This window comes from Magnolia sinica, chromosome 16 (genome assembly GCF_029962835.1).
Source record: "Magnolia sinica isolate HGM2019 chromosome 16, MsV1, whole genome shotgun sequence".
NCBI lineage: Eukaryota > Viridiplantae > Streptophyta > Magnoliopsida > Magnoliales > Magnoliaceae > Magnolia > Magnolia sinica.
Window position 1 is genome coordinate 35,238,939 of NC_080588.1, and position 13,229 is coordinate 35,252,167.

The 13,229-nt window shown below is 39.2% G+C and overlaps 1 protein-coding gene across 3 annotated transcripts in view; it reads left to right on the forward strand.

Moving 5' to 3' along the window:
• LOC131229004 (sister chromatid cohesion protein SCC2) overlaps window positions 1-13,229 on the forward strand; it is a 103,363-nt gene that overhangs the window by 12,248 nt on the left and 77,886 nt on the right. For 2 of the 3 annotated variants that reach the window (XM_058224858.1, XM_058224856.1), the window contains exons 3-5: window positions 11,670-11,803; window positions 11,889-11,988; window positions 12,077-12,333. In XM_058224858.1, the coding sequence (XP_058080841.1) occupies window positions 11,670-11,803; window positions 11,889-11,988; window positions 12,077-12,333 (491 nt within the window). Of the gene's footprint in view, window positions 1-11,661; window positions 11,804-11,888; window positions 11,989-12,076; window positions 12,334-13,229 lie in introns of all 3 variants that reach the window. The other variant, XM_058224857.1, reaches the window with a different exon arrangement.

Consider the following 13,229-nt stretch of genomic DNA (forward strand, 5'->3'; position numbering starts at 1 on the left):
TTTATGAACTTGACAGGCTTAGGTAGTTCATTTCATGGTACTCATCTCATGAATGCATATCTTTAAGCATTTTATACCGTTCTCCCAAAGTAATTTTAAGAAAAAATAAAAATTGAATTTGGATGAATAGTGTCGCCAATTTGTGGGACCAATCGAATACCCCAAATCGGCCCAAAATTTATGCAATCTATGGACTCATCCCACTTCCCTAAGTAATTATAAAAATAAAATAAAATAAAATTTGGATGAATAATGTCATTGATTCGAGGGACCGCTCAAATGCCTCAAATTGGCCTGAAATTCATGCAATCTATGACATTATCCTACTAATGCATATCCATAAGCATTTGGCATCATTCATTCAAAAAAACTTAAGAAAAATTTTGAAATTAAATTCGGATTAATAGTGTGGCTGATTTGGGGGTCGATTTGCAGGACTAAAATGCCTCTGAATTGGCCCCATATTTATGCAATATATGACATTCATCCAATTAATGTTTGCTCCTAAGCATTTGACAATAGACACATCTCCCCCAAAGAAATTTTAAAAAAATGATATTAAATTCAGATGAATAGTTTCGCCAATTTGGGAGCGACTTGAATGCCCCCAAATCAATATGAAATTTCTACAATCTATGACGCACATCCCATAATATAGTGGGTCCTAAATTTTGCTCATTTCATCATCTGATTGTTAGGTTGGCGGGACATTTATTGGACGATGAAGCATAAAAAAATGCCCAACAATCATATTTCAATAAACTAGTGTCCACGAATCAACGGTTAGGATCATTAAAAAATTCTGATTTTGGGACTATGACTTAGCAATAGTGGGTCCCACATTTTAAAAGGCTTGATTTGATTTAATATATGCCATGTGTGCAATTTTTGAAACGCTATCGGAGGAGTAGAGAGAGAGAGAGAGGGTTTTGGAAGAGGGGGGATGAGAGGAAAGAAGAAGAAGAAGAACACTTTTCCGGGGTTTTTTCCCTTCCTCTAATCTCCATAGAGGTACCCCTTTTCTTTTAATTTATCGTGCGTAATGGCCCTCGCTGGTCTATTACAGACCGTTTTGGGCCGTGTTGTAACAGCCCTTGCTAGTCTGTTAAGGGTCGTAACGCGTAACGGCTTGAATCGTTTCCCTCACGTAACCGTTTTTTAATACCTTTCTAGAGGGTTGATGCAGGACATGAAATTTTAAACATAATATGCGAGATTCCAGGCTTTAGATCATATTAGTTCAAAACAATCACACAAAATTCCACATCCCACATAAAGTCAAGCACTCAATCAAGGGGAATCTATGCGGGTCCAGGCCTACACATGCTAGGGCCGGATCAATTAAAGTTATAGACCAAACAATGCTCAAAGGAGAGTAAATTCATCCACACATGCACAAAAATATTTTCCCAACCCAAGGGATTCACAGGTTTCAATTTGAGGAACCCTAGAGTTGAAGAAAAGGGTATAAAAAATGGGATTTAAGACAATCTAGTGTTAGGGTTAGAGAAATCAAGTAAGAGAGGAGTGAAAGAGAGGAGAGAGTGAACTTGAAGCCAGCCTGCACGTGTTGACAACAGGCTAGGCCTGACGTACGTGCGCTGAGGGCTATCCGCACGTGTGTGGGGACCATGAACCAAAAAAGCCCCAACTTGGGTCTGGTCGGCCAGGGCTGGGCCACACAACCCCCAAGTTTCGGCCTGATCCGAGTTCTGGTTCGCGCGTGGTGCTTCACCGAAGTTTCAACCCTCTTGCAGTACCAGATTCTGGAAATCTGCTGTAGGGAATGATTGACTGCAAAATAACAATGAATTCGAATCGGGATGGGTGTGGCTTCGCACCACGGTAGTAGCCCTTCGAAGAAAGGAGGGCTTCACACCCAAGTAGGTTTTCACACCTTAGAAAGGAGTAGGAAAACACAGAAATTTTATTCCAATCATCAACGAGAAAAAAAAGACTATAAGGGGTGCCTATTTATAATAAAATCGTATACCCCAAAACTCGTGCCATGTGCGCACCCTATTACTTGGAGACGAAGTAATAAAAAATAACAACTAATCAAAGCAATCTAAACCGTCCATGATATTCCTAATAATAATAATAAGCAAAACCCAAAGTACTAGATTATTTAGAATAGTGGGCCATGATCATGAGAGCCCATGGTGGGATTCACATGACGATCAGGTCCAATCCAATGAACCAAAACGCAGTCCTCTAACTAGGAGGCCTTCCTTGGACGTCGTCATCGATCCAAATCGATGGCGGGGCCCTCCTTGCGTACATGCGTAGGGGGGGCGTGCGTGTGAGCGTGATGTCCCCATCAAGGGTTCATACAAACTTTTGGTGTGGATTCTTCTAAAACTTTTTCTCCTATGGAAAAATTAAATTCTATCCAAGTTATCATCATTATTATTTGGAATTTGAACTGGCATCTACATCAGTTGGATGTTAGAAAAGCATTCTTGGATGAAGATTGTTTGAGGTGTGGAGCAACATCCTGTGTATGTTGCTTAGGGGGAGTCAGATAAGGTGCACAAGCCTAAAAAATCTATTTACAAACTGAAGTAGTCATATCTTGGGCATCATTCGAGAAATTTAGCCAGGTGGTGTTAGAGTTTGGGCTAGTAGGGAACCAAGTCAATCACTCAATTCTTCTTAAGAAAGTAAGGGTGCATGTGAGATTGTGTTGGTCGTTCGATGACATTGTGATTATAGGTAGTGATGATAGTGGCATAAATCATCTCAAACAGCATCTCAAGCATCATTTTCTGGCCAAGTACTTTTGTGAGTTGTAGTATTTTCTAGGTATTGAAGTAGCCAGGCCCAATGGAAATGGAAGGCGATGGTTGAGAAGCATGAGGGAAAGGTGGCTTACCGCCACCTTTTCTTCCATCTAGTTTATAGCTGGAGTGGTCAAGTAGTAGAAGCCACCTTTTCTTCCGTCTAGTTTATAGCTGGAGTGGTCAAGTAGTAGATGGACCAATAGAGAGTGATTGGTTTGGAACAGGTAAAACAACATGAGGTGATGCATCTATGTCCATGCCCATAGACTTTCTGATGCTTAGATGGAAAGAACTAAGTTTATTCAAAGAAAGTAACATCAACGCATATAAACTGTTTACAGAGAGCGATAATAACACTTGAGACTGCAAATATCTAAGAAAGATACTTTTCAAAGAGCGAGGCTCTAACTAGTCAAACTTGGGTCCCAAGTGGTGTAGAAAACATGCACACCCAAAAACTTTTGGAGGGAGAGAATAAATGACGCCAAGGACTCAAATTTTGAAGAGGAACTTTTCCCTTTAAAACAGATGAGGGCATACAATTGATGAGAAAACATGCAGGTAGTATCATCTCTAAAAAATTCTTAGGTACATTCATCTGAAATAAAGGAGCGTAGGTTACTTCCAAGTAGACGCCTATGCTTGTGTTCAGCTAACCCATTTTCTTGTTGAGTGTGACCGCAAGATGTCTGATGCAAGATTCCATACTTTTGTAAACATGATCGAAACTCATTTGACATGTATTCTCCCCCATTATCTGAAATCAGAATCTGATTATTTATTTATTTATTTTTTTGTTTGAATTGATTTTTAATCTTAGCATGAAATAGTTGAAAGACAGAAAAACTTATGCTCTATCTTTCAATAAATATTGCCAAGTAATTCTAGAAAAGTCATCCACAACGATAATACATTACTTAAACCCTTGACGACTTGGGATTGACGTGACCCCATGCATTAGAATGAACTAATGAAAAAGGACTAGATTGACAGACATTCATGTGGGAAAGACATACGATTATGTTTACTATATTGATGGACTTCACAATCAAAATTGGAAATAGAGTAATTCCGGAACCATCATGTAGTGGAGGATGACCAAGAACACAATGCCATTGGAATGGTGTCACACTAGATTGAACTACTATGCCCGGTGCATGATCCAGATAGTTTAAAACTCCTGCTTCATTTCTTGAGCCAAATTGCCCTCTTTGTCATTAGATTCAGAAACATGCAATGAGAAAGAAAGAAAGTAATTGAGCAATTTAGATTTTTGATAAGACGATTAACATAATATTGAATGGAAAGTGGGGTATATACAAGATAGATGGGAGTTTTAGAGAAGGGGATGGACAAACAATGCCTAATCCCTTAATCTAGGATGGGTACGACTAGTGACAGTAACAAAAGTAAGAGTTGATGGCTTAACAACTATTCATAACAAGTGAAACAAAGCGATGCCCAATCGATGCGTCATGTGCAAGATTGGGTTGGAAATGTGGATCACTTGTTTGTTCATTGTGAGGTGGAAAAATCAGTGTGGGCTTTCTTCCTTTCTAGATTCGGTGTCTATTGGGTTTTCAATGGATCGTTGGGAGAAGCAATCTATGGATTCAAGGTCCTTTCGAAGGATGCACAAAAAAAAAAGAGTTCATTTGGGGGTTTGTTTAGCTTGGGATTATTATTATTATTTTTCCCCTTTTTGTGTGTTGGGGGGATTGATTGATTGGAATCTTAGGATCTTTGGAAGTAGAGAATCCTCGATGGTGGCCCTGTCCAGAGCATTTTCGCCATGATCATGAATTAGGCCCTTGTGTCCAAGAAGTTCAAAGGTTAGTTGATTGTGAACCTTTAGGGTGATTGGAGTGGCGAATTCAACGGGCCTAGATAATGCTCCTGATTCTTGCAATCTTTACTTTAATTTGTGGTTTTTTGTTTTGTTATTTTTGGGTGTCTATTTTATTTGGCTTCGTCTTGTGACTGGCTGTAGCCCTAAGTTTGGGAGATGGCGAGAGGGTCACTTCCTGAGTTACCCTTTATTCCTTTTGGCTTTAGTAAATGATAAAATTTCATCATCATTCACAAAAGAGTTGATGGCTTAACAAGTGTGGAGAAAACACGTGAATTACCTGACATGGGATTTGATGCACCCGAATAAATGACCTAAGGTTTTGATTGGTGAGAATGAGGATGCATATTACCTGACTTGATCAGTGTGGTAGTGGAAAAACATGGCCGACTCGTGCTAGCCTGCTGAGAAGATAGAACCGAGAATACGCATCGTGAAACATGGTGAGAGTGACACACTCACCTATAGTAGGTTGAGAAGAAGCTGCAGGAGCACCAGATGAATCATCCTAGTAGCAATCACCAAATGGTGCAACTTGGTTATTGAGTCAATGAGATCTTGACACTCGAATTGTAAAGAAATGAACAAGAGTACACCCACAAGAATAATGGAGTAGAGAGGGAGAAATAGCTTTGTTGATGTTAAACTTTTTACAATACTTGAGAAAAACTTGCACATAGAAAAATTTGGATTCCTACCTCTTACACCACACCGCTTTTTATAGAACCTAATGATTCTTCAATGAGAATCCCCTCAACTAAGTGTTTGATTTCAAATCAATCATAGTTGATTTCAAATGGTAAAAGCTTAACTGCCTAAGATGGTAAAAGCTTAATTATATTAAAAGAAAATCTTAGGAAATAATCCTCAAAATCTTCAATCACATCTTTAAATTAGCCCCCATATGTTCAATCACATCTCCCCATATCTCCCACAAATAGTAAATTGCAGTTCTTGGTATCTAGGCTCCAAATCTTTAAATAAACAATTCAAAATCAGTACATGCTCGGCCCTATGGTGGGTTGTGGGTTTGTATCATTTCCCCTGGGTTGGATAGAACTCGACTCTGGTGAGTTGGACACTTCATACAAGTAGTAGAGGTTCAGATCCAATCGTTTCAATCCATTGCTTGTGATCTATGTGCATTCAGAATTAGGCTTGTTCTTCCATTTCACCAACCATTGCTTGTATTGGCCCCTTTGAGTGTCATTAGTCTACATGTGCAACACCTGTTCAACTTCTTCTTTCTTTTTCTTCAGGATCTATTTTTCCATATCGATAATAACTTCATCTTGTGTGTTAGACACTTTGCCATGGTACTTGAACAAATCTGCCACGTTGAAAGTTGGCGGGATATCTCAAGTCATCTGGCAACTCAATCTTATAGGCATTGTCACCCAACTTCCTCTGAACCCGGCATGGACCAGTCTTCTTAGACTTGAACTTCTCAAGTTTTGGGGACGTGGTTTTGGCGTCTTGGGGAGTATGACAGGGCTTTATGGAAAGGGTCCTGAAGACTAAATACAGTTCCTCACTAAGGGGATGGGGGACTAGGGATTTGACATTTTATATAGGCTTTTGCTTTATGGGAAGGAGTCTGCTCGATTAAAGCGAGTTTCATGCAAGGGGTGGGGTTTGCCGTTGGAATGGAGAAAGGTTTAGATTCTGGGAAGGTCGATGGACAGACAGAGCAAATCTGAAAGATGACTTTCCTTTGATTTACAGACTTGCACCGGATTCGAACATGGTGGTGGCCATTGTTTCTCTTGGATTGGTGGCGTTGTTGTTTGGGAACCCCCTTCTAGACGTCTTCTTCGGGACAACGAGGTCAAAGACTTCACAAATCTTTTGGAGCGCATTCAGGGAGTGGACCCTGCTGAAAATGAACTGGATAAAATGATTTGGAGATTTGATAAGACCAGCTCCTTCTCGGTAAAATCCTTTTACAATACTGTTCGAAGTACTAATATCCTTAGAGAGGTTCGGGGCACCTGGTTCCTGTGGTCTTATCCCGCTTGAAAGTTTCAAGCATTTGGATGGCTCGTGGGTAGAAAGAAAGTCTTTATGGTGGACAACCTTGGGAAGAGAGGTATGGTGATTCCGAATGTTTGTTCCTTGTGTTGGCAAAACGAAGAGTTTATAGACCACCTCTTCTTGCATTTCCCCTGGCTAAATGTGATATGGGCTGATCTCTTCGGGCGCTTTCAAGTTAGGTGGAGCCATCTAGAATCGTTCAACCAGTGCTTGCTTGCTTGGCATGAGGTCAGACTTAGCAGCCAGAAGACTTCTCTTTGGAGATTATCCCTCTTGGCGATATGGTGGGTAGTCTAGGAAGAAAAGAATGGAAAGTGTTTTAATAACACCTGCAAGGAAGCAACGCCTATCTCCCAAAGAGTCAGATGTTTAGTCATAGAACGGGCCGTTGTCTCTTCCAAGCTGAAGGGATGTAATCTGGAGTTTCTGGGGCTATAGTGGAGTCGCCGCCTTGGCATCTTGCTTTATTTTGTCTTGCTATTTTGCTTTGTTTTGCCTTGTCTTCTTCTTCTTCTTCTTTTAATAATATTTTTGTTGCCTTAAAAAAAAACTATAGTAAGTCACCTTCTTTATACATCCTCCTGCCGATTTTCATTTGTAGTTGCTTGGTGCTTGGTCTTGCTCTCTTCAATCTTCTTATTTATTTGAGCTTGCAAGTCTTGGATGTGCTTGGCTAAAGCATTAGTATCTTTGCTCACTTGGTCTTGTAGTGCCATAATGGTCGTTACGTAACGGTAACAATGGCAACCATTATTTGTTATAATGGTCTATGGAAATAATTACTTGTTATGGCCCCGTAGCAGTCATAACGGCCATGAGTTTTTTTTTTTTTTTCAAAAAAAAGAAAAAAAAGAGATTGCAACGGCCATTACAGTTTGTATCATAACAGTAATAGTGGTGGCTGTTACCATCACTAAATACCTTGATATTAAGTCAAATACATGATGTGGACTTCTCTAGTTTACGATCTCAAATGGGGATTTTCTAGTGGTACGATTTACGAAGCTTTTATAGGTAAACTCAATTTGCAGTAGACCCATGTCCCACGGTGATACGTTGTTCCTATGATACTCCTGAAAAGGTCGCCAAGGATCTTGTTGCTACATCGGTCTGCTGTCTGTTTGAGCCTTGAGGATGATATGCGCTACAGAATTGAAACTTGTTACCCAACAACTTTCATAAAGTGCACCGTAAGCACCTTGAAAACTTCGAATCGTGGTCCAAAGTTATTGTTTTCGGTACCCCTTGAAGTCAAACAAATTTTTTGAAGAATATGTTGGCGATATGCGTAGTGTCCATTGTCCTTTTGCATAGAATGAAGTGGGCCATCTTCAAAAAATGGTTGGAGTGGATTTTTATTGTGGCAACTAATGGTTGGAGTGGGTTTAATAATAATCATGGTGGGCCCTTTAAAAATCAAGGATGGACGTCTCTTTACCAACTGTTTCTTTTGGTGTGGTCCACTTGAATCACAAGTCAACCTGATTTTTGGCCTTGGTCCTAACATGTGATTACACATATAATGGTTGGAGTGAATCTCATGTACATATTAAGGTGGGCCACATAAAAAGTCAACTGGCTGATAAGTACAGACACACAAAAAAAAGAAGAAAAAAACTCAAATGAAGGACTCCCACCATTCATTTTTGGAGGCCCCACCGTGATGTGGTATGTGAAATCCACTTTGATCATTAGATATGTAATATCACTTTAGGCCCAGGGCCAAAACTTCAGGTTGACTTGTGATTCAAGTGGGCCACACGAAAGGAAACAGTTGGTAAAGATGCATCGACCCATGATTTTTACTCGGCCCACCATGATGATTATATAAAATACACTCCAACCATTAGATGACACAATAAAATTTAGAAATGGAACCCCAAAATCAAGTTCATTTGTGATTCACATGGGCCACACCAAGGAAAATAGTTTGAAGGATGAGCATTGCCTGTACACTGTTTGTAATCGTGTGGTCCACCTAAATCAATGATGGGGCTGATTTTTGGGCCCTAGACCTAAAATGGGGCGACACATCTGGTGAATGGCTTGAATTTGACATAAACATCATGGTGGAGCCCACCTAAGTCGTTGACAACATGTATGGGGCTGACGCTTGTGGCGAAAGGGTACATATTTGGTCATGTTGTACTTGATGAAGTTTTGTTAGGTCTTTTTTATGGGGCCCACCTCAATGTATGTGTCATATATCCATGCCTATCCATCTGTTTTGCCAGCTCATTTTATGGCATGTGCCAAAAAATGAAGTATATTCAAATCTAAGGTGAGCCACACCACAAGAAACACTGGTGATTAACCATTAAAATCTTTTTGTGGGGTACAAAAGTTTTGGATCAAGCTACTATTTATGTTTTCCCTTCATCTGGGTTTGTGTGACATTATCAACAGGTTGGATGGCAAATAAACATTACGGCGGACCTTAGGAAGTTTTTAATTGTGGGCATTCAATGATCATTGTTTCCTGTGGTGTGGCTCACCTGAGATTTGGATTGGCTTCATTTTTGGGACCATGCCCTAAAATTAGTTGGCAAAACAGATGGATGGCGTGGATATACAAACATACATCGAAGTGGGCCCTAGGGGAAATACCTCGAAACCTGTGCTGAAACCCACTTCATTTTGTATCCAATTCGAAAAGTCTCCTGGAGTTTGAGAGAGAGAGAGAGAGAGAGGAAAAATCGCACGGGTATATATATATATATATATATATATATATATATTTTCATTCTCTTCTCTCTCTCCCCCCTGTCTCTCTCTCTCTCTTTTAGTTCTCCTCTCTCAAAAATGGAATTTTTAAAAAAAAAAATTATTATTATTGTTATTATTTTTTGGGTTTACATGAAAGAGGGGTGTGCTGTCTGCAAATATTGTTGATATCGACAATGCATCGACAGTGTTGTCAATACATTGTAATAAAAACAAAGGGCCAGCAGTGATAGATTAGGATGTATCGTGATATCTGCGATATATTGCAATATCATATGATATTCACTACGGTATCAGAAATTTCAGAGACTAACCGGGCATACCATCTCACTGGAGTGTGATAACAATAATATTGGCCAATATCGTTGATATTGCAAACACTGATCACAACCACCACCACCACTTCCTTGTCCCGATGTAATAACAAGAGCAGATCTGTCCTGAGAAGCAAAGCTAGTGCAGCTCCTAATTGACGCATGTTGAATTCAAGCAAATGCCTCAGTAATAATATGGATCTCACTGCCTCGAAGAAGTTGAGCATGGTTCAGCTCAAACTCATATTGTGACCCAGAAAGAAATTTCGCAATCCGAAGCTCCTCATGCTGCTTCACTATAGTATTATAGTCCAACGACAGTGGTTGATATATGTTTAGTTCTTCCTACTTCCCCCAGGTCAGGGTAATACTCTCCAACACTTTTAGCACCTTGTTTGAGTTCAAAATTTTTTTATACGATCCATATGGCTGACTTACATTTTCTCCCTCGAGTACATTTCTTTGAAGTGTTGAAGAATATAAAGTTGGCACTTATTGGGTTCTGTATTATTCCGAAACAGAATACGAATCTAGGCATCTTCTGCTACCCAATCATTATAACCAGCAGTACTTTCATGAGGTTTAGAGGATGTAATATATTTTAATTTTCATCAGCCAACCAAAAAAAACTTCAATAGATGTGGCCCATTGTAGGTGATTCATGTCATTTAATTTTGTGGATGTTATTTGGAAGTCATGAGACTTAGAGGGAGTCAAAATGGAATCACTTGTCTCACTTTTATTTTCCATCTTGAAAGAAAAGGAGTACTAAAGAATGCACAAGATAGCAAAGTAGATATGAACTAGAGGTGGAATCAAACACATATAATAACTAACCAACAAAGTCCATGAATCTAATGGTCATCATACAAAGATATGACTGACACCACATGTGCAAAAGGTCACAAGTTCGAGTCACGTGCCAACACCACATAAGCAAAAGGCCGCAAGTTTGAGTCAGGTGCCAGCACCATATGAGGAAAAGGTCTCAAGTTCGATCCTGGCAGCAGCTCCACACAAGATCCAAGGATTCTCATAAATCAGATCTACCAAAGGAATTGCACCAACTAAGGGAGGAAGCACCACGCTACATAAAAACTCAATTCACTACCAAATATGCACATCCCATTACAATTCTAGAAACATAGGTGGACCCTCCAAGTATGAACTCAAAGAGGGTTGGTATTAGACGACATCATCACTGTACCACACATAAGATCCCATATAGAGATCGTTGCACAAACATAAGAGAAAAGAAAGACTTACGGAAAAGGGAATCAGGATAGAGGTACTTCAAGAGGGATTTTAATGAGATCTTGTTAGAAAGAAGAAAGAGAAATGAGAAGAAAGTGTATTAGAGTTTCTCTGATACCATGTAGTTTGATATAGAAAGTAAAAGAAAAGGACAAAGGGAGAAAATAGATGGAAAATAAAAGAAGAATGAGAAGGATTAGGTTTGGATGCAACCCCCTCTTTGCTTAGGTAATACAACAACAAAAAGATTAGTTTATCTCTCACAGTCACTTGTTACAGACTTACAATATGCTTTCTACCCCCTTGTTCACCAAATAACATGTGAGAAGCTAAATGACCAAAACTCCAAAGACTAGGTGGGCCATATGATTGTATGGCCCTTATTACCATGCCTAGGTGAGCCGTACAACCGCATGTACTACACCCATAATTGATAACCATTGTCAACCATCATATGCTCATGGGGGTGATTAATGATTGGTTGTGGTTATGCTTGCAGCAGTATTCCACCTCATATAGGATCTTTTGCAGCTTTTCTCCATAGAATATTTGTTGAACCACTTTGCTTGAATGTGAATTGCTGGACTATTATTTCTAGAATTAACATGCCCTTACACTCGTTTGGTATTGTATTCATTATGACGATGGCTCAATTGGAACTAATCTGGTGTTTCTATGCTTATCACTTGTTGTATTGTTCAAGTTTCTCAGGTCTTGTCAAAGAGGAGAACTGTCATGATTGGGTATCTGAAAAGAATTCATTTCAGCAAAATGTAACCATTATTAGCCACACGCAAAGAGAGTATGAAGAAGTTATTGATCATTCGAATGGGAACCTTACTAACGTGGGTCACGTTTTACTTTAACCGCCGCTACATTTGGTTTAGTTTTCTTGTCGATAAATCTATAACACCACTGCCCTAATTGCAGGAAACACCTAGTTCAGTTTCTTCAAGAAAACCAAAAATAAAGAAGAAAGGAAGCAATGATGCTTCTTTCCCAAAGGGGCCAGATTCCCCTGAGCTACAAGGTCAGTGCATTTTTCTCTGATTTGTGGTATTATCTCCTTTTTCTTGTTTTGTATGCTTAAATCAACGCATGTGGCATTGAATTTTCAGATGGCATTGTAGGAGGATTTTGTGAGATGTTGGAGGATTTCTGTGGGAGAGCAGAAACCACTAATGATGATCTGGACGAAGGGGAGGGTCCATCTCTACCTCTAGCTGATATTAAATTGCTTGTAAATGAAATAATGTCCATCCGTGGAAAGAAAATCCTACACTTGGTTCCTGTAGATGCTCTTGTAAGACTTTTAAATGTTCTAGATCGCCAGATTCATCAAGGACAAGGCTTGTCCATTGATGAAAATGAAAATGTAAGTTATTATCGTTCTATTAAATTCTCCATATCAGTTTACAGCACCCCATTATTTTATCCAATCAAAGATGCCTTTTTTTTTTTTTTTTTTGGCATCTTTGCTTTCTATTAAATTCTCCAGTGTTTTACACTATTTTCGTGTGTTATTCATGTTCATTATTTACATTGTATCTTGGAAGAAATGTGTTTGCGCGGGGAATTGATACTTGAGTTTTGGAATTGTGATTATGTCATTTTGTTGTTACATAAAAAGAATTAGGCTGGAATATAGCTTGATACTGTCTCTGATTTCGTGCTTCATTTATTTTGCCCAAGTTCTACTCCATAACTGTTTTAGGCTACATTCATTTCTTAGTTCTTTTTGTTTTGTTTAAGCTTTAGGATACTGCTATTTTTGAGTCATATTATCATGCCTTTCTCAGTTGCAACTCTTTCTGTGGTAAATCAACTCAGACTTCTGATCCTACAAATATGTTCCACATCCTTACCTATAACAGCATTTTGTTCAGTCACCATGACAATGAAAAGCTATGTGGTGCATATATGCACTTTTTCTTGGTACTAAGAAAGTTTTTATGTTAAGAAAATCTAAGAAACACCAAAGCAGAAGAGTCCAAAAGTTGATTATTTACAATAACGCTCGGAGTTGAACCTCACCATTCTTGACATATGCTAGCTGCAGACTTAGGCAAACTGTCTGCAGTGCCTTTTGCCTCCCTATGCATATGAATAGCCTTCCATTGCTCAAACCTCCTGAACAACTTGTATTTCTGCTCAAAATTTGGTATTGTTTGATATCTCCATTAGCGTATGTGATGTGCATTCTTACTACCGTTTTAAATAGTGAGTAGCGTGTAGCCTAGTGCTCAATCCCCTGAAGCATGAGGCATGAGC